At 37.3% G+C, this 22,634-nt stretch overlaps 1 protein-coding gene across 1 annotated transcript; it reads right to left on the bottom strand.

The window, feature by feature from the left end:
- Positions 1 to 14,002: 14,002 nt before the first annotated feature.
- Positions 14,003 to 18,746, bottom strand: BTG2 (BTG anti-proliferation factor 2). The gene is made up of 2 exons (XM_014058183.2): positions 18,385 to 18,746; positions 14,003 to 16,786 (listed from the first exon to the last, which is right to left on the bottom strand). The coding sequence occupies exons 1-2, from the start codon at positions 18,554 to 18,556 to the stop codon at positions 16,449 to 16,451; spliced, it is 510 nt and encodes a 169-aa protein (XP_013913658.1). The 5' UTR covers positions 18,557 to 18,746; the 3' UTR covers positions 14,003 to 16,448.
- Positions 18,747 to 22,634: the final 3,888 nt, after the last annotated feature.

Below are 22,634 nucleotides of genomic sequence, written 5' to 3'. Positions count from 1 at the left end.
AGTGACAGAAATGCAGCTGGATTGGAAATGTTTGCATACGAAATGAATGTGTGGAACAGAGTTCATGAAGTGATAGCTACAAATGATTGTGACTTCACAGAAGTGAGGACAGTGACAGGTGCAATATGGCTTACTGTGACTTAAAAACAATCTCTATATATCCTTTTGTCCATAATATTAACCATTAGTAGGACCCAAAGTGGGAAAATGGGAGGAATCTAAGCGGTAGTTTTCTTCCCAATATGCATTGGCTTTGAATTAAGAAAGGATTTAGACAACTAACTCTTTTTTCCTCAGTCTGCACAGACTTTTAGAGAACAATGGGGTTTATTTTGTTTGAAGGATAACAATGCTCACACCGCTTCATAGTCATTGCTTATTAAATAGCTTATGAAAACTTTCCCAGTGATTACTGGAATCCATTGTACATTCAGGCCATGCTATCCTTGAAAATCTTTAAAAAATAACCACTAGAGGAAAAATAATTGTGTTCATCATGATGATATTAAAAAGAGGGCCATAGGAAGTCCATTCCTCAAAGGATGTGCTCTATTCAATCACAGCTTTACAGTAATGCTGTAATACACATGATTTTTCCATTTTTCAAACCTCTTGGCAACCATAGCTTGCCAATTTCAACTTCCTTAGTTGTGGATATGGGGAAAGGGTTAGATGAAAATCTGACAAACTGTATATTACGTTTGCATATCTTGTGATGTGCTTCTAAACAGAACTATCAACAACTTTCCATCATGTTAGGGTCATACAACAACTGCCTTGCTGAAACAAACGGTCTGGATGGGAAACTGGGAATTCATCCATGTCCAGATCTATAATGGAAAAGAGATTTGGACATTAACAATCATGCCTGAAATATAATATAAATATAATTGGCAAAGCAGTCACGTTCCTTTGTGATTCACATTACAAGTGGTCCTCGACTTACAACAGTTCTTTTAGTGACTGTTCAAAGTATTAAAAAAAGTATAAAAAGTATAAAAATGATTATGATCATTTTTCACACTTACAACTATTGCAGCATCCCCATGGTCATGTAATCAAAATTCAGATGCTTGGCAACGGACTCATATTTATGATGGTTGCAGTGTCCTGGGGGGTGGGGTGTCATCTGATCACCTTTTGCGACCTTCTTATAAGCCTAGTCAATGGAGAAACCAGATTCACTTAACAACTGTGTTATTAACTTAACAACTGCAGTGATTCATTTAAGAACTGTGACAAGAAAGGTCGTAAAATGGGGCAAATTCATTTAACAAATATTTCACTTGGCAACAGAAATGTTGGACTCAATTATGATCGTAAATAGAAGACTACCTTATAGGATCCTTTATTTAGATAACATCTTTATACATGATTCTAGACACACAACATAGTGCCTTCACGTTTTGGATTTCAGTTCCCATTAACTTGAGTCAGTTTGGCCAGTGACAAATGATTCTGCAATTGAGAGTGTTTAAAAGAGAAGATACCAAGCGGCTTTTCCCTGATGAGGCTTTATAGAAGACAGTTCCCTTCCTTGAGTACTTCTCAATTTGGGGCAGAGGGAATGAAAAAGCACCAACAACCCCCCCCCCAAATTTCCAGAGTTAATAACCATATTACTGGCTTAAGAGGATGTGTGATACAGTTAAATACATCAGATAGGCTTCAGATAGAAGATGATTGCAATAAAAGAAGGGAAGGACAATGGAAAATGGAGCAACAGGGAAGAGCAGCAAGTTAATGGCACAAAAGATTTCACCTCTAGGTAAAATCATTAATTTCATTTTTATTTCATTTTTTGCTTGTCCTAGACCATAGGATCTTATTCTCTATAGCCTCCCAGTTATCCTTTCATTTCTGCTCCTGCAGTTTTCTCCTGGCGTCTGCATCTTTTACTCCCTTAGTACGCGAGAGAGATGGTGAAACCTGAGCAATCATTTATGTGCCTTTCTTTATATATGTAGTACATCTCCCCACCATGATTCACAGGTGTGCTTTCTAAACTTAAATTATTTTGAGCAATTTTTTTGCAATCCAGGCTTAAAGATTGTTGCTGTGTTTAAAGACTACTCACTCTTTTTATATTCACCAAATAAGGAACCACCTAAAGGAAAGGTGTTGGCATGCTGAATTGACTAGTTACTGTCTAGGCAATCCAGGCCACCTCTCTTTCATTTCCCCCTTATACATGGGAAGAAACTGCCTTTAGCTTCAAAGGGATTTTGTTAGGGGATGATTAGTATTAAGCGCGCCCATCTGATTGACTAATCTGTTCTGCACAGACCCACTCCTTGGTTGTGTTCAGTCTTCAACAGGCCCACAGTATCATTCTAGGCACTGAATGAATCCAATAAACCAGTCTTCTCCAGACAAAACCAAACAAGCTAAAAAGGGGGGGGGGAACCTCCCCAAAGAAAAGCAGTTTTTTTTAACCCCCTTTAAAAGCTCCCCCCCCCCAAGCCATCTCAGGACACAAAATCAGAGACAGGGCAACCAAACTCAAAAGAGTTTGCGAGGGATGAGAAAAGGGAGCATCAGATATGGCCCAGCTAGGAAATGTGGATTGAGTTTTGCCATTCAGCAGCAAGCCCTTGAAACACTTCGGCACACAGACATCAACATGCAAATCCTGGAGATGCGAGCAAGCTCTGCTGCCCTGACCTGTATAGTGCACAAATAAAAAGAGGCCACTTTGCTCCCAAGCTCCCTTGGCCCATTTACCCTCACCCACCTCCCCAAAAGACAAAAGGTGCAGCTTAGCGATGCATGAAAAAAGGAACAAAAGGGAAAGGCCTCCTCCCCGGTGCTGCTCCTAAGCTCCCCAACTAGACAGATGGCAACAGTTGCCCCCACACCAGTTGCATGTGTCGCAGTGAACAAGCCTCTTTTATCCCCACAACAGGTCATAAATAAGAATGGTGCAGACAGGGATGGTGTGAGGAGGGGGCAGGGAGGCAGGTCCGCTCCTGTTTCAAAGTCCAAAGGAAAATAATTCAAGCAAGCTCAGAGTGGCTTACGTGTGAGTCCATCTGTCTGGTTTGGAACTGATGACTTCTCCCGTGTGCTTTTCAAACATGTTGTGGTTGTTGTTGTGATATGTCAGAACTCATTTATGCAAATTTAAATATGACATTTACTGCTGTATCCTAGTTTTGAGGTTCAATTTTTTTTTTTAAATGCTGAGATGTATATATACAATATTTAAAAGCTTCTTAAGGACTGTTTGCAATAGAAAATTAGGACCTGAAAGTAATAGTAGTTTATCCAATTCAGTCAGGACTAGCACTCACAATTGTATATTTTCACATTCACCCTAACCAGATGACAAACAATGTAAAATTAACAGAAGACAATCCTATTTGTGTTACTTAGAGATACATTCCACTGAATTCAAACACACTTATTCTGTACATAGTTGGAAAAGCAGGCTCACAAACACACAGACTAAGGGACCTAAACACGTGTCTTGTGTATGAGTGTGAATGCATGACTACATGTTGAACTGCAGAAGAGCCTAACAGGTCTGCAAAAGCACCCAGGCAAACACTAGACGCTGCTTAGGCAAAGAACAGGAAAATGGGCTTTGATGTTAAATATGAGACAACTGCTGAGCACAAGAAACCAGACAAAGCACAGCAAAAACAATGAGACAATATAGGTCAGCACAATGAGTGTTAGAAGCCTCTGCTTATCAGCTGTCCAATCTATAGCACTGCTTATTTAATACTGTATTATTAATGCTCATAAATTAATTTCAAGACTCCTGCTTTCATGACATATGAAATGTATGCATATCAGCCTTCCACAAACTGCCACCCTATCTCTTATCCCTCCAATTCAAAGCTAGCATAGCTAGAAATTATGGAAATTGGAATCTGACACATCCAGAAGGCACCAGGTAATGATGGCTTCTCTTCAATTGAAAGGATAATAATGAAATAAGATCTATACTTTCCTATATTTCAGGATAAATCATAAAAGATGTGTTTACCATTCAGTGTTATTTTCTGAGTTTGTATACCCAGGAAACCACTAACGGTTGCAAAGTCCTGGTGATGAGTTTGAAAACATATGAATAAAAATGCAGGTGCAAAAGCTCAACAATGCGGTCACTGTCATTATATAGACTTCTGAACTTCAGCTTTTGAAATATTCTTGATGTAGGTTCCATTATCCTAGGACCTAGGGACACAACTACTAGTGGTCTTGGGTGGGAGTGATAGAGATAATTATTGGAGAAACACATAGATAAACTAATTGGGGAAATATTTCATACAATCTGGGTCAAGGACAGAAATATTGAGATACTTACCTGAGAACCCTGACACTTCTAAGCCTATTTTAATTTAACAATAAAAAAGTTTAGTTATATAGTTTGATGTTATAAGATTTACATTTCATAACTGGAATTTAAAACTACATATTTTACCATCTCTGCCACCTAAGCTGTAAATATTCCATTCAGTCTTCTTTGAGGCCTTTGAGAGAAGTGATCCAGGCATCTACGCTCAGTATTAGTCATATGATGCCTTCCTATAACCTCTATTTAAAATCTTTGAACCACTTGGAAGTTAGTCAATATCAGATCTGCCTTTTGGTAGAATAGTGTATTGGCTCCACTTTTTTCTGCACTGTTTTGTTTGAAACTAAAATAAAGGAAAGTGTTTTTGTCAACTTTGGAGGAATTTGCAGGCTGTTTGAGCTCATGGAAATCCTTCCCTGGTATCAGGATTCCCATTTGGAAACCAGATTGGGGTGCAGATGAGCACATTTGCAATTCTTGAAAGCAACCATGTATTTTCTCAGCGTTTCTCTACTCTCTAATTCTGTCACCTGATCCCAGGACAAAATGTGGCTACTTTAATGAGCTTCATAGAGGTGCACCCTTTGTGTGACTCCATGCTTTAATGTATGTTATGGATTTGAATCTGGTAATCTGAGGATATTTATTGCTACCCTAAAACTACTTACCAAGAGACAAATGAGAACTTATGACCAACTAGAAAGAATCCTGTTTCAGTACCGAATATGAAAAGAAGGCAAAGAGCTGACTTCCCTCTCCACAAGAAATTATCTGATATTATGACTTGCACTAAAATCTGATGACAAGGAGAATCTACTAATTATATGAGATTCAATAATCAACTCATTTTCTCTCTGGGTACCAGATAAGTCAAGTAAATTCTGGGTCAATAATAGAGCCCTAAATGTTCCAGCATTCAATAACGGGTGCATTCGTGCACATGCAGTAATACAAGAGAAAGGGTGAAGCAACAGAATTGCAGGCCCAGCTGTGACCTTGTCCTGCAAAGGTTTCATGGTTGTTTGTTTTCCTCCAGAAATAAAAATAAATCCATATTCTAATATGGTTCTTCAGTGTTATTTAAGCTGATACACTGGGGAAAATACTCATTCCAAAATCATAATTTAGCTACCACTGATGGGAGGATAATTTATGAAATGCATACATTTCAGGCATGTAAATTCTCATTGGATATTTGAATGGTTTTTGATACATTGTTATCCCCCCCCCCAAATGAGTGGGAAAGGAAGCACTGAAGCCATGTTGTGAATTAAATAACTTCCCCCTCCCTAGTAGGTTTCAAGCAGGCAGGTGTTGAAACTGTGCTCTAGGCCACAGACTGATTTCCCCAGATACAAGAGTTGAATGCTTTGCTCAGACTGTTGTCTGACTGGTCTTAATGCAGCCCAGAGTCACTCCTCCTCCTCCCTCTCCCCCTCCCAACTCTCTTCATCGGAAAACAAAGCAAATGCAGGAAACATCTGGAGGCCAACTCTGACTGAATGGAACATGCCACTCGAAAGAAAGCCTCTTCAGCTGGTTTCTCTCTCTTTCTGCACCAGCTGCTTAAAAATACAAGCTGAATCATTCATCAGTGCCCCACTCCAGGGCCATGAAATGTTTGCCTCTGATATGATTACCAGCTCAGACGTGCTTTCCTGGACTCTAATGCTCTTTCTTATGGGAATGATAGCATGCCAAACACATGCAGCTGTAGTCAAAACAATTGGTCTGGCATTACCAGGTTTCCCCAACCCAAAACTCAGTTAATAACTGAATATGCACATAAGTGATTGAAAATATGGAGGTGAAATTATTTCTACAATGGTCTGATTCTCTGTTTTAATTAACAAGAATCCAAAGCCCTATTTAGAGATTCAAATGTAATTTAAATTCGGTCTGACCTGAGCTTAGTACATAAAATTATCTGCTACAATGTTCTACCTGTCAATGACTACTTTAGCTTCAATACACGAGCACACAATAAATAGAAACTTAAGTTAAACCGCTCCAAACTCGATTGCAGAAAATACAACTTCAGCAACAGAGTGGTCAATGCCTGGAATACACTACCTGACTCTATGCTTTCATCCAGTGGTGGGATTCAGCCAGTTCGTACGACTTTGGGAGAATCAATTGTTAAGTTTCTGAGCAGTTTGGTGAACTGGTTGTTGGAAGAAATCATTAGGGCAGAGACTCGGTTGTTAATTTATTTGAATCCCCCCATTGGTTTCATCCCCATAAATACAGTCATACCTCTTTGGTATAGAGAGATATAAACAATATAACACAGAGAATCATGGATATCCACAGGAAGGCAAGGAATGAAATGTAGACATTGTTCCACACACTTTATGTCCCTCATACAACTTTACAATATAAATAGAACCTATTTTCCAAAACCCTTGAAGGATAGGACAAGAAGCAACAGATGGAAACTTATGAAGGAGAGATTCAAGAAATAAAGATAGTGAGAACAATTAATCAGTGGAACAGTTTGCCTTCAGAAGTTGCGGGTGGCCTATCACTGGAGGTTTTAAAGAAGAGATTGGACAGCAATTAGTCTGAAATTGTTTGAGCAGGAGATTGGATTAGAAGACTGCCAAGATCCCTTCCAAATTCTATTCTATTCTATTCCATTCCATTCCATTCTACTCTACTCCACTCTATACAAGCTATAATAGATTTAAGGAGTTTTCTCATGGATAAAGACGTTGGTCTCTTGCAGCAACCAGAAAAAAAATCTTTTGCATCTTAAAATTTAAGGCAGTAGTTGTAATGTAAACTTGTGAGGATTACAGCTCCCTAGTAAATATTTAAGGACATAAATTTATTTGCAGATTTAAGAAGGAGCATTATAACCAGTCTACACTCTCACTGTTATGATCATTAACTCTCAAATACAAATTCTCTGGGGGAGCGCCCACACATAGATTAAATTAACATATTGCATTAAATCATGGTTGTTGCAACCAAGGCTTGTTAAATAATCCATAAGACTGGCTAATACACACTACATCAATTCTCAATAGAGCATAAACTATGCTAAGCTAGAGTAAACAAACTATATCTTATGAAGTGAATTTTCACAGTTATTTTAAATAATAGAATATATGACTATCAATAGCTTGTGAATGTTACAGATTTGCTTGAAGAAATGATTAGTTCCATCATGAGACTTTGCCTGTAAATTTCATGCAATCTAAAGAAAACAAGGATAGAAGAAGAAAAAAAGGAATAACTGGCTTTTTATTTTCCTACGGAGCATGTTTTCCTAACTGTTTCAGGCATTCAGACTGGCTCTATCTCCAGGATGACCAGAATCAGGTAAAGGATCAGGATTTGCTGAGATACATTCTATGCTATACATAACTCTAGTTGATTTCCAGGTAAAGCAAACCTACACCTGTATTTTTCATTTCCAGATGAAACCAAGACTGAAAATCATTCTGCATGTGACAAAATAAGCGCAATTCTTCATTTCTACAAATGAAGATAACCATTTTAATCTACATTTTATAAAAAAATATCAAAATCATGTCTGAAAATGGGTTTGAAAGTAAGATATTCTCTTATTAATAGGACCATTATTATTTCTCACAAATCCCTTTGCATACAGTATCACTGTTTGATTAGTAAGAGCTGATAATAAGATGCTGCTGTACAAGTACACTGGTCAGAAATTGTCAGATGTGACTTGTTCCACCCAACCACGTCCTATTTTACTCCTCCTTTCTTGACTCATCTGGGATTTCTGCTACTTACAGATTATGTGGGTGTCTTTACAAAACTAGGCACCACCCTGTATAATTTAAACTTTGAAGAGTGTTTTTGTAAGGGCCATTTTCTCTCTATCCCACAGATATAAATTGAAACATATATAATCTAAGTGGACTGTGGTGTAGTGTTATATGGGTGGAGACGTTTCCTGGAATAGATAAGAATGTGAAAGTCACATGCATCTATATTCTTTATGAACTCAGGAGGCTATAAAGCAGCTCACTACAATGATTCTGGCCCCAGAATTTATTCATTCAGTCCATGTCACATGTTGAAAGACTACGTGAGGGACAAGCTGTTGTACTGCACAGCCTTGTCCTCCTTGCCCCACTGAGTCATGCACTGGCAATATTCCCAGTGGCTATTCCAACAGCCTTTCATAAAGAACTGCCACTATGCATACAGTATCAGGGGTAAACATGTCCACCCTCATATCGGATGAATAAGAAGGGAAGGAACCACTCTTATCATCAATTAACACAAAATGAGATTTTTTTCCCCTGCTGTGTATATGAATAATTTCTCACACTCTCTGAGCAGTTTCCTAAAATAAGTGATTACTCTATGATGTATCTTTCACCCCACTTGTTATCTGCTGGCGTGATGTTTTACCAAAAATGGTGAATCCTTGTATCTAGCAGGATTGAACAATATATTGGAGAGAAAGAAAAATGGAATAAGGAAGTAAAGAAAAATTAAAAAGTTGACTCACAATCTTGACAATTATGCATATCTCTAAATTCTAGAATGTAAGCATTCTTACTTTCAGGATTGTTGAGTTATTATGGAAACTGGGTTATTTCAGAATACAAGCACAGATTAAGAAGGTAATTGCTTGTGGAATTTCTTGTTGGTTGCATTGTTCATTTCCATAAAGCAATTCTTTAAACAGACATTTGTGTGTGTGTATCTTCTTCTTCCAAGAAACTCAAACATGTTGTGTATATCATTTACCATGCTTTATAAATGCCTTTGGTAATAGAAATGTTTACCCATGTATCACAGAAATTATTTTGCTAACAGTATAAACCAATCATAATCATACTAAACAATAATACGCATCAAAAAAACCAATAAGAGCCATAGGCTGTGACACTATGGTGTGATAACTATTGTAGAACATACTAGGATGCCTGAAAGAGCAGGAATGTTCCTACATCATTTTCTCAGTTATGTAAAAACAAATAAACATAGCAAATCCACTGGCCTCCTGAAATGAGATGACATGAAATTCTTTGTCTTGTATGCATTATGAAAGAAGAGATTATGCACCAAATATTGACCATGTGGAAAAACAGATCAGCCATCAAAATTACTGAATCAAGTAGAAATTGAATCGGGCATCTGATTTGGAGCTTAATTTAATCTTAAACTGCTTGCCTGGCATAGAATAATAGAAAAGAGCGCCAGAAGACAGCTCAGCATATGAATCCATTAATTTCCTCACATAGATGGGGACAGAGATACAGGGTGCATCCTATACCTTATTAATTAAGTCAACTGGAAACTCCTTCTGAATTACTGGCTTTAGATTACACTCACATAAATTATCTCTAAGTACATATCAGCAGTAGACAACTCATGACCTCTTGGATCATCTCTTCAGAGATATTTTCTTACCTACAAATCATGTACCCAACTCTCACAGTACCTCTCACACACACCTTCACCCCCTTGCACACACTCCCCAACTCACATGATGCCTCTTGCACATACCCTTGCACCATCCCCAACCATGCAGTGCCTCTTGTACAACCACATGGACCTTATCTGAACAACCTGATGCTCTTGTGCTCCTCTTGCATCCTCATACACCTCCCTGACCCACATGGTACCTACTTTGCACTAACATGTACCATCTCTGATCCATGCAGTTCCTTGAGCACCCCGTGCACCCTCACTGATTAACATGGCACTTCTCTCACACCCTGCACATCCCTAATGCCATTCCATATCTGGCAGCAGCTACTTACTGCTTGCCAGCCTGGGACTTTCTACTCCCTGCTGGTTTCCCCAATGATTTTCCTTGTGGGAAGCTGACAGATAGTTGGAAATGATCATATGACCACAGCAATGCAGCAGCACTGAAGTGGCCACAACTTTGCTAAATTTTAATCACATATGTGCAATGGGATCCATATTTTGCACACATTTTGTAAATTAACCCATTTAAGGGACTTGCTCTTTTCTTGTTTTATAACATACTCTTTCATCCATTTGAAGGTTACAATCAGACTGACACAAGAGTTTTAGCAGTAGATAAATACTATCTATGATGGACTTTAGACTCAGAGCCATAGTGTAGAACAAAAGAGCTGGACATAAAGCTTTTGTCAATTTGAGATCCTCAGCTACATAGGACACTGTTTTCATGAATTCAGGATAGGTACTCAAATAGCAATAACATTTTGTAGACCAAAATCCCCTTAACATTACTAATGGACTTTCAAATGGACTTCATCTATCTGTAAGAATCATACACAAGCATGATAAATGTTGATACAGCAGAATGTTAATAAACTGAGGGAATCATGTTAAATGCTGTGTAAAAACTACTGTATGAGCATAAAACTGCAATTTTTAATAGCTTTGTTCACTAGTGACTCCAGATAAATCATGGTGAACCATTCTGTCAACTGAGATTGTTCACGCAAACACAACTTTTATATCAGGTGGAAGTTCTTGAGTCTAGCTCAATTTTAATAAAGTTTTGACATCTACAGGACTATTGGTAATCAGCCATTATTAAAGAAAGCCCTATTTCATAACTCTGTAGAGATTCTTAGCATCCAGGTCATGGTTGTCCCAAAGGTGCTTTTTCAGGAGGCAACTGGACTTTCTGATTTTCTTTTCTTTTTTGTTTGAAGACATTTCGCTTCTCATCCAAAAATCTCATTCTTCGAAGAAAAAACAAGGAAGACCAGTTGCCTCCTGAAAAAGCACCTTTGAGACCCTATTTCATAAGTTAAGGAGAAGGATTTAAACTAGGGTCTGATATGGAATTGTTAAAAAGATAACCTATTTTTTAGTATCTTATTCTAAACTCTTGAATATGAGCTTTTCAAACAAGCAATGATAAACCTGTTAAATGTGTAAATGAATATAAATACATAATCTACTTAATATATTTCAGGATTCTTTTCCCCAAAGTTGTGCTTCAATGAGAGATGCAAATGATGTGCTCTGCTGTAAAGCTTCAGTGGCACAATTATAAACTGTCACCCAAAAATGTATTATTGTGCAGGACCAAAATAAGTCAGGTCAGAAATGTAATTGGATCTTATGAAAGCAGAGTTTGTTTAAATAAATTAATGCATATTATGTTGCAAACAGATATATTTGCATGATTTTGTCATAATTCATTTCATCTCAACCATAAAAACTCATGTTGATGTGTTTAGCTAGTCACATTCTTTTAGCTAGAACTACTCATAGGATTGTTGTTGGGGGGGGGGAGGGAATGGAAGAAGAAAATATTATGTATGCCATCTAGAACAAAAAAGGGGGGATACAAATAGAATACGGTACATAATCAAATTGAGTTTCCCCTGGACGTGAAAGCCTATGTTGAAAGCAGCAGTGATAAATGGAGATGAATGCTTATTTACAAAATACTAAACTCTGTAATAAAAGTACAAGTATCAAATATTTTATTTTCATGCTTGTCTTTGGCAGTCGTAATCTTGTATCAGGCACTGTACTAAGTCTTACAGGGCAGATACATTTTTTTTATTTTTATGTGCCAGATCCTATTATTCTGCAAAAAAGGATGCATAATATATTGGCTGAAACAAATTTAGTAATATGTAAGTGGAAACCTACTGAAATTTGTGTTTTAAAGTAAATGATGGCAAATTTACATCCCATTTACTTCCCAATTTACAGGTTTTATTTAAAGTATGAATTCAAATCAAAATGAAGAGTCTCATTAAAATACAGGAAAATACTTTTAAGTTCTTTTCATCATTTGTAAATCTGCTCTGGAAATTTGTGAAGTAAATTTTACTTTAGTCATATTTAATCTTTTTTCATCTCTTTTGTTTATATATGTGCATATATTTTATTAGTTGTAGTTTCTGCCTCTATCCATCATTTTAATTGTATATTTTAAAGTTGTTACAGCCTATGGGTTAAACTAACAAAAGTCATTAGTTACTTCTACTATTCTATTCTATTCTTAGAATGCAATTCCTAAAGAATAGTCCTCTAAGGCTTTCCTTAACTAGTTATTTGAAATTGCAGTGTCTTGGCAAGAAAGTCAGCATAATGATGGGAAAAATAGAATTACAGTAGACATCCAGCTGTTATTTCCATGACAACTGATAAAAGGAATGTGGGTTGTATTTTTTTAAAGTTTCTTTTGTACTTTCAAACTATACAAATACAACCTCGAGTTTTGCATCTATATGTAGATAAGTATTTATAAGGAAAAGGTGAAAACAAAGATAATAGCAGGTGAGAACCAAATTGTGAGCCTCTAAAGAATTATTTAGGATTTTAACTGGAAACAGTAACAGCACTCATATAATATCCTTCCAGATAAAGTACTATTTAAAAGAACTATTGTATAAAAGATCATGTCTAAGGCAATTTTCAATGTATTTTATTTTTGGGAAGTGCCACTATCTGCTTCCACTGTTTTGCATGTATGTAGACCTACAGGACTGTCTACTTACTGGCATCACAATTATGTCATTAACTTTTATGTCTATTAGGGACTTGCAAGATCTTCTGCAGTCCTAACAGAATACTGTCTATTAGTCAATCCTATCATACAGCATATTTTTGGGCTAGTTAGCTGTTTACCAGATACTTTTTCTTATCTCAAATGATTATGCATCTGTGCACGAAGTTAATTGCAATTGTCATAATCTACAAATGAATCTGAAGTTTCTGTTTTGGGTTTTGTGTGCATCGAAAACAGATTTTTATTCAGACTTCATTCACACACTTTAAGTTATGATGGTTTAAATATGGTTATAGAGTCAGTGTCAGTATTGTATACAAGCAAAATAATTTTGGGGTGGGGTCAACTCCTGAGCTGTACTCTTTTTTGTTTTAGCTGCTCTTGCCTTGTACTTCTCTATATTATTTAGTGTACTAGAAGAGACAAGAAAGAAAACCAGGAATGTGATAAGAAATAATAAAATTTACACTCACACATCATTATGCCACAACTATGATCAGTAAGTGAACTACAAATAATTATGTTAAATTGTGGAAAGCTGTCCTAAATAGAAATAAATTAATCATAGAATAAAATAAATGTGGTAGATGCACCAAATATATTTCTGAAAGTAATCTCAATTTTGACTTCAAATTAACTGCAAAGAAATTCTAGAAGTCACATTTTGTACAGTTGCAAACAACTTGAAAACCCAAGGCAGTTATGTGCATTTCAACTATGCGCAAACAATTGTGTAGTAGACATATGTCCTAAATACATACATACACACATACACACATTCTTTTAAAACTTTCAGGAATACTCCTAGTGCTTGGGACATCAAGTGAAGACCACAAAATGTCACAAACTGCCATCAAAGCCAAAGAGAAAGATGGCCTTAAGTTGCACAATGCTCCCATGTCTTTGCTTTCTCAACACCCAGTAAACAAAGGCCAGCACTTGAGTTAGCCAATTTCATTTCCACTGGGTCTCTCTAGAAGAGAAACCACAGACTGAGGAAAAGAAAAACACACACAAGACCCTATCAAAGGGCCAGAATTTGCTAGTTTGTAGGAGGTAGAATTTTGTCTGTGTTTTCCTTTTGTATTTCTCAGTCTGAAGAAGAAAAGTAATGATTCTACTGCTTTGATTCTTCTTGCTTCCAGATAGACAGTTGCTTTCCCATCATCAGGTTATTCTTTTAAGAACGAGCAAGTAGGACCTCATTTTACAAAGGATGAGCCAATTCCTTTGATCTTTCCAACAATGTATTTAAATTGCTACATTTTATTAAAGTATCAAAAGTGTACATTTTTCAATATATCTGTACATTTTGCATATAAAAACACCATTGTACAACAAACATCCCTCCCCCACACAATAGCTTACAAACGTGGTATTATTTTCACCAGTTATGAAACTAGGTCCCGCTCAACAGTCCAGCTCAAGTTTTGCAAACATCTTTGAAAAAGAGGCAGAAAAGACACACATTCACAACCCATAGGCAGTTTCTAGTACACAGTTCTTCAGCACTGTTTGTATCAGACTTAGAATCCGAAGGCAACAAAGAGCACACATCAATTCACAGCTTTTACATGCACAAGTTACACAACAGATTGTGTCCAAATTTGGTTGCGTTAATGTGGGGGGGAAAAAACCTTTATACTAGATTCAATGCCAAGTATAACAGCATGATATTTGGTAACCTTTTCTGTTTCTCTATCAATTCTTCAAGGATAGTGGGAAAGAAAAACAAAAGAGATGGAATAACAATTTGGTTTTTACAGAACACTTTGATGGTAATGAAGGACTAAGGGGAACCATCAATATACCTGTAATCAGAGTTGCTTTGAGCACACCAACCCAATTACTGGCATTTGGGAAATTCTAAATAGAGGCAAGGAGCACAGCAAAACAAACATTTGTTTCAAGCTATCTTACAGTTCCCACTTCTATTGGGTTTTACAATATTAGAGAAGGAACAAGGCTCTTGGGCAGACTTTGAACAGCAACTTGTCTTGAGAGGGGAAAGCTACAGTGCAGAAAATGTTCCCCTTTGTGCCACCAAATATTGCACAAGTCTGCTAACGGAGTGGCAGCACTATTGTTTTAAGTTTTTTTTTTAGCTCATAGGGGACTTTAGTGCTTTACAACCTTTGTAATAAATGAACATAAGCTCTGGCCGACATACAAGAGCTTTACATAATAAATTGGAAGAAATCAGGCTAACATTGCAATGTTGGAAAATCAGGGGTACAACTAAGTGTATCTATGCAACCATTGAAATGAACCAAAATTTCACAAGGTGACTAACCATGTCCCTTGCAAAACTCTCCATCTCAATAGGAATTGCTCAGGAAGAGAACACCCTAGCAAATTCATGCCTTTTCCAAAAAGGGGGGGGGGGTGATTGTAATGTGTTCTTTTTAGAAAAAGCAAAAACATTCATACCCCATAAAAGATATGCCATTGCAGATTTTACATTGCCTACTCCAATCTCTGACTATTCAAGGACATTTTAGGAATTATTTGAGTAGTTTTCAGGAGAATAGTCATTTTGCAAATAGGAAATAATTTGTCATCCGAGTATCCAAATTAGGATCCTTATTGCACAGTATCTGATAACTCAATTTAAACAGGCAAGGGAAGAGCTCTGGAGAAGCAAATTTAAAAAAAAAAACCAAGCCAATTATGTGCTCTCAAGACTTTAAAAAAAGTTTTAAGTGTCCTGGTTTTGTAATTACTTCTCCACAATTATTGGCAGCATTGTCAGGAATTTTACAAGTTTGTATTAAAGGCAGTGGAATAGACAAAACTGCGGTGAAAGCATGCTTTCAGTAGATATAGTTCATAGTGGCCTGGCCATTGCACTTTTGTTGACAGGAGTTAACTGTTAAGAGTAACCAGCCAGCCAGTTACACAGATCACATCTTAGAACCTTTTTATCAACAAAATTCCATATACAGAAACCACACCTTCGGGCACCAATAGGAATTTTACATGAGCATGAAATTTAGGATCAAGTGCAGAAAGAAATTGGGTTTTTGTGCTAAATTATGGGCAGATTTTTAGCAAGCCATCACCCACTGGACAAAAAAAGAAAGTTGCTGTTGTGACTGGGTATCTAAATAAAATGTTTATGCCATAAAAAGACAAAACTGTTGCTGAAAATTGGAACATGATATAAAGCTGGTGATGTAGTGGCTTGTCAGTATAACCATTTGAAAAGGAATATTTTATGGGAAAAAATACCATGGCTAGAATGAAGTCATACTATTGTGAACCATATGCACAGTTCTTACTACTTACTACCATCCTGACCTGTAGATTCACAGTTGTAGTAGCATTTAGCCCATCATTTGTCACTGTTTAAAAGTGCTAAGTCCTGCCCAGCCCGTACTTTTATTTTTAACCCTGCATTTCCCAAACAGGCAGGTCAACATTCCAGAATTGTCAATCGAATGCTAATTAGGTAGATATTGGCTTTTTTTAATAAACTTGCAAGCCTGCAGACAGCTTTTAAAAGGCACCTTAGCACCACTCTACAAAAGAGTAGTGCCTGCTACTGAATTTCAATTTGGATTTCCTTTTTTAAAAAATATATATAAATAGCTCTTCATTTTTTAAAAAAATACATCCTCAAGTTGAGGTATACAGTAGCCCATGTCTTGGCAAAGTAAGGATAACAAGGAGTGCTTAGCTGGAGACGGTCATCATGTAGCTTTTGGAAGGGCTAGTGCGCCCCAGCATCATTTGATTTTTGCAGGTGAGCATCCCGTAGGAGCTCACAGGTGCCACCGATGCTTCATACAGAACACAGATGGATCCATCCTCCCCTATTCTGTAAGATACTTCATAAGGGTCTACCCAGAGTGTGAGCTCACTGGGCAAGAGCTGGTAGAGTTGCTGAAGGCTGAGTCCAATCTGGCGAGCTGCTTTGCTGATGATAGGGTCCATTTTATGGTTGATACGGATGCAGCGGTAGCCAGACCCTTTGAATGGTTTCTCGGGGAACCAGTGATGTTTGTAATGCGCTGCAAAGGAACAAGAAAAATATCACAAATGATAAGGGATCACTGGAGTTAAAGGACAAACAAAAATAGAATATATTTTATACACAAAGGAACATTCAGCCAAAATTGAGGGCAGAATGCATTTTTTAAAAAGTTGAGGCTCCTATCATGAGTTTTGGGTTGAATCTAATCAAACTCTCATTTTGTCCAATCTAATCAAACTCTCTTTTTTCCCAAGCAATTTATTAAAGTTCTAGAATTAGAAAATCATAAGGATGGAAGGAATTTTAGAGCTCATCTGGTAGAATCCCTTCACAATTTAGGATGCATTAGGGGTATCTCTGCTAGATGACCCAGCCTCTGATCTCCAGGTCCCTTTCTTTTATAGAATGGCCGCACAATGAAGAGTTAAATTGTTGGTTGAGGGGAAAAAAGACATTTCCAATAAGAACTGTAAAATAATCCCTTGGTTTTAGATAAAACCAATTTATCTAAACCATGGACATACATAGCCTTTTTAACTCAAATAACAAAAACTCCAAAGCCCGCAGGGAGTCCAAAAGGTTTAAACTAAATGCATTATCCATAGCATTTTGGTAATTACTGAAAATCTCCTTAGCAGACAATGCAATTAGTATACAGCCAGAGCAACCTCCCTCTGCACTTCAATTATACAGCTCTATCCCATAATAAAGTATACAGCTCTATCCCATAATAAAGCCTTTCTGAGTATATTTTATACTTAATAGCACACTAGTGTAACCAGATGAAGAGAGCCCTGTAACCTGAAACTAGTTGCAGTCTTAAGTAGCATGCCTGAAATTCTGCACTTTTTCCCTGACATGGAAAAGTAAGGCCTGCTTGACGAAACTGTGCTTTTAAAGGGGCTGTGTGGGGAACCCTTCAGATTTGACTTTTAAGTTTAGAGCAGTAATACCCAATCATTCCATTCTTATCCCAGGACTTCAACTATATTTCTCCCTTTTGTTTTGCTGAGCCTGATGTCTCTGCAAAGTCGCTTCCCAATGGACTATGAAAGCTAGTTTCCTTGTTCTATCTAGGTTGATCTAGTAAAATCTAGTTTCCTTGGTCACCAGAACAAAGGACACTTTTTCCCAGTCTAATTTAGGACACACATTTTCAATCAAGGGGCTGCAGTGCAACAACTCCCAATGTGGTGCCTCTAGAAGCAGTAGATTATAGCTCTTATTCTCATAATGTTGGGGAAAAACAGATTGGTGCTGCTGGGTGGGGGAATAATTTGTCACTAGTCTGGGTTAGACATATGCTTGCTATCCAGGAGTAGCTATTACAGGAACATATATTTTAAAGAATGCATTGTTGTTGTTGTTTTTAAAATCTCCAATTAAAGGACAATGTTACAAATAAAGGACAGGCAAATATTGAACACTGAAAGTAAGTATTTTGTGTGATAGGAAATTCACAGATGACTAAACTAAAGATTAAACTAAAACTAAAGGGAAGAAAGGAAGGAAGACAAAAGAAAATCAACGATCCAGTGAATATCCCACTTTTTTTAGGGTCAGAAAAGTTAAACTTAATTCCCCAGATTGGCCAAAGATCCCTCGGATACACTTCAAGAAGGCGCCGTCTCTCACCTGTAAGCGCCTCTTCCAGAGCCTCGCTGAAAACCTGAAGTTGCTGTTCACTAACGCAGCCGCGGGTGCGGAATAAGCTGGACACAAAGCCTACGGCGGCGGCGATCTCCGGTACCATATCAGCCCGGCTATTGTTAACGTAGCTTCCATTCCAGCGCTGGCCTTGGCTCATGTCTGGCTTCGTATAAAGTTAGTTCGGTGCCCTAAAGACTCCGCAGTGCTTAGAGAAAGGGGACAAACACGGAAACGGTGAAGTAATTGGCCGGTCCGGCAGTTCGTGGCTGACCCGCCTGCGGTAGAAGCGACTGCTTAACGATGGGTTTTGAGAAGGCTTCTCTCACGTCCGCCACTCGCCTTCTATTTGACATGCTCCTACTAGAAACAGGACTCTTAATAATCTTGGAAAGTGTAGCCGTCACTGGATGGCTTGCTTCTGATTGGCTGAGCTTTCCTTGATATGCTAATAGTAGGTGACCTCAGCAGGGTGGAAGTAGTGACGCGAGTACTGGGAAAATCACGCCTTGAGAAGATGGTCAAAGCAGCTGGAGGGGGGAAGGGAAGGAGAAAGCTACTGGTTTGGGGCTATTAATAAGACTTTGCCTAGCAGGGGAGAAATTTTATCTTCTCAGAAGCGCTTTAGTTTAATAGTTCGACAAATAATTACTGCAGCTACTTATTATCAAAAGACCACAGGGAAATCAGGACTTTGTCCACGTTCCCAAACTGAAATATATTAAAGGTATATCGTCTGTCTGTTCACCCATTTTACAAAGACTCCTTTCTTTGTAAAATAAAATGGGATGGACCTCACAGCAGCTTGTGCTGGGATACATCTGTTAATCTTTAAGATAGCAATATAGTCTGCTCTTGTGTTTGTTGTGATAGGTTAAGGTTACTGCTACTCAAGAAATTATTCAGATTCATGTGTGGGAATAAGGTTAGTTAGGCTGTCCTCTTTTAAAAGAATAAATTGTCTGGGGAGATGCTTTTTAATTTAAATTGTATTCACGCCTTTATTTCTCTGGAACATTGTAGCATGACTTAAACTAGATGTGAACGACAAATAAGCAATTTTGAATCTGTAAAAGATTGTATCAGTTGAAGCTGAGTTTACAATTGAATGGTATATGTTTAAAACTCTACACTTGCTTATGTTGCTTAGCTCAATAAGTTGAGCACAGACACAAAACATAATCCAGAATTCAAGTCAAAAGGCATAAATGCTGATCATAAACAGCTTTATGTTTTTGTTTGTTTCACTCAACTTCTTCCCCCTGGAACTCAAAAGTATAAAGTTGTTGCCTACCCTCATTATATAATAACACTAAAATTGAAGATCTACTGAGAATAATGGTTAGAAGATAGAACATAGAATAATAGAGTTGAAGGGACATTGGAGGTCTTCCAGTCCTACCCCTTACTCAAGCAGGCAACCCTGGCCTATACCATTTTGGAAAAAGGCTGTCCAGTCTCTTCCTGAAACCCTCCACTTGATGGAGCACCCACAATGTCTGGAAGCAAGCTATTCCATTGTTTAATTGTTCTCACTGCCAGGAAATTTCTCCTTAGTTCTAAAGATTAAATATCTCTCTTTAATAATCTTCCATCCCTTACTTCTTGTCCTGCTCTTAGATAGTTTTGGAGAATAAATCAAATCTTTCTTCTCTGCAATACCACTTCAAGTACTGGAAGACTATCGTATCATCTCTTATCCTTTTCTTTGTCAGACTAGACATACTTAGTTCCCTCAATTGTTCATCATATGGTTTAATCATCATCCCCCTTATCTTTGTTGCTCTCCTCTGCACCCTTTCTAGGGTTTCAGTATCTTTTTTGTATTGTGGTGACCAGAACTGGATGCAGCATTCCAAGTGTGATCTCATCATCTCATAAAGTGATAATACAATTTCACGTGATCATGAGACTATCCCTCTGTTGATGCTAGCAATAATCAGCAAGCTCCACAAATGATTGGTCAATCTGGACGTTAATCTTTTAACTCCTCTTCTAAAAATGTTAATTTCAACCAGAATAATTCCAAATATTATATTCATGGATTAACTTATCCCATTCTGATTAAGTTAGGCATTTGTGTTGTTATTTACACTTTCTTAACTGTTCTGTCTTTCTCCAATATTTCACTGGTCTTGTCAAAATTTATTTTTTAAATCTAGCCTATATATACAAGTAGCATTTTGAATATTTCTCACAGATACTTTTTAAGTAAAAGTTCAACAATTCTATCAAGATGCTAAATACTATCAAATTGTGCTGTTCACAGACAATTAAATATCTCCATCTTTTGCAAGTCAGACTATATTCATTTTTATTAAGAGTCTGCATTTGTTTTTATGAACACCCTTTGTCTATTAAGTCAAACTATAAATAGACACAATAACAGCACAGCCATGTATTGTGAAATCCTGAACAGCTTCTTCCAGATTGTCAAACAGGAACAGAATATGGCATGAAGTGTCAGTCTGTAGGTGTCTGCTCAGTAGTAAGCACCTTTCATTTAAAAATAGTAACTCCTGGATACATAGAATATTTCAGCTTTCTTGTAATTCTGTTTTTTCTCTTGATTTCTTTCTGGCCTATTTGCCACCTCATCCTAAAATTTATGAGAACACAACTGTTTTAGTCTTGAACAGACATCATGGAAACTTTCAGTATTAGAAGTAACTGGATTTAGAACTAAAAGTTTGTATTTTTAGACCTCTGGGTGACAGTTTGACTGCTGGATTTGTACTGGTGCCATGCTATTAAAAAATTGGTATGGATTTAGTATATTTATTGCAATGGAGCACTTGAAACGAGTAAAAGGAGGGAGCAAGATACTATGAACTATGTGGGAATTGCTCTTACCAAGAAACTATGCAGAATGGCCACATATAAACTACAAAGGAAGTACAGATATACATGTCTCTTGAGGCCATTTTTAATCATTTTCTTTTTATTTCTTCCAACCAAATGAACTGTTGGAAATATATTATAAAAGTGGGGGGAGACTCTGCCCATTTGTTTGTCTTTTGGCAGAACAAGTCTCTGAAAACTGAACAGCAAGGAGCCAAGGTTGCTATAGGGGGAAAACACTAGCAAAAGAAAGGTTGAATTTAAAATGGGTCATATTGAACCAGGAGTTGTGAAGGAAACAAATGAGGAAAGCACTATAATGAAGCATAATAAAATACAAGTGTGGTAGTTCATCTGTTATAGAATCTAGCAATCAACTAATATTACATTAACACATTTTCAAGTAATAATTCAGAAAAAGTAGTTTCAAAAGAGTTTTGGGTAAAACTCTTTCTCTTAAAGGAATTAAAACATTTTATGCATACAATAATGTTGACTGCAGATCAGAAAAAAAATATCCATGCTACTCAGTTACAGATCATCCTCATTAAACAATAGTGCAAATGGAAAGCCCAAGTTTTCCTTCCTCTTTTCATCATCTGCGTTACTAAATTGGAGGTATTAACCCTATTTTTCATGATAACTAGTTTTGTTTCTGTAGGCTTCACAAGAAACCAAAGCATTACATTCATTTAATGGCTTTTTATTTTAAATTGTAGCCCTCACGGGAGGAGTTCCTAGAAGCAATTACAATGAAGACACTGACAGTCATCAGTTGAAGCTCCTTTGTTATTTGGGTTACATTTCTACCAGCAATACTTACAATTGGTCCTTGAGGTAATAGTATGAGTCACATATTATTACTGTAGTGTGGCTTTACCCTAAAATGTTGGGACTGATCAGTTGAACTACCATAGCTTGTATTGTAAGGCATAGATTCAATTTTTTAGCTTGTGCCACCAAGATTCCAGTTCCAGCCATTCAATTCTCAATTGATCTTACATTTTCTTGCCTCTTTAGTAGCAGCATAAGATACGTAAACACACATTCTCACCTCAGAATTTTGTTTTATAAACCTCTTTTCTCAATATGCCTATAAAAACCTTCTGCAGAACATTTTCAATTGATACAATATTACTTGATTTTCCAGGGGGAGGTTCATCTTCCCCCTCTTGTCTTTTATTATATGTACTACAAATGTAAAAGCAAAAGCTGTAATGTGGGTCAAATTTTAGACTGGCATAAAGTCCCCCCCTTCCCCAGTACCAATAGAGCAGTGGTGGGTTTCGGACCACGTTGCAACCAGTACGGTGCAACGGGGCCGGGCGTCCACCACATGTATGCGTGCAGCACACGCATAGCACGTGCATGCGTACTTACCGCTCGCAACACTCCAC

This window comes from Thamnophis sirtalis, unplaced genomic scaffold (genome assembly GCF_051295495.1).
Source record: "Thamnophis sirtalis isolate CommonGarterSnake01/CBP01778 unplaced genomic scaffold, rThaSir2_p1.2 scaffold_7, whole genome shotgun sequence".
In the NCBI taxonomy this organism is placed as follows: Eukaryota; Metazoa; Chordata; class Lepidosauria; order Squamata; family Natricidae; genus Thamnophis; species Thamnophis sirtalis.
This window is presented reverse-complemented; position numbering and strand designations above follow the sequence as displayed.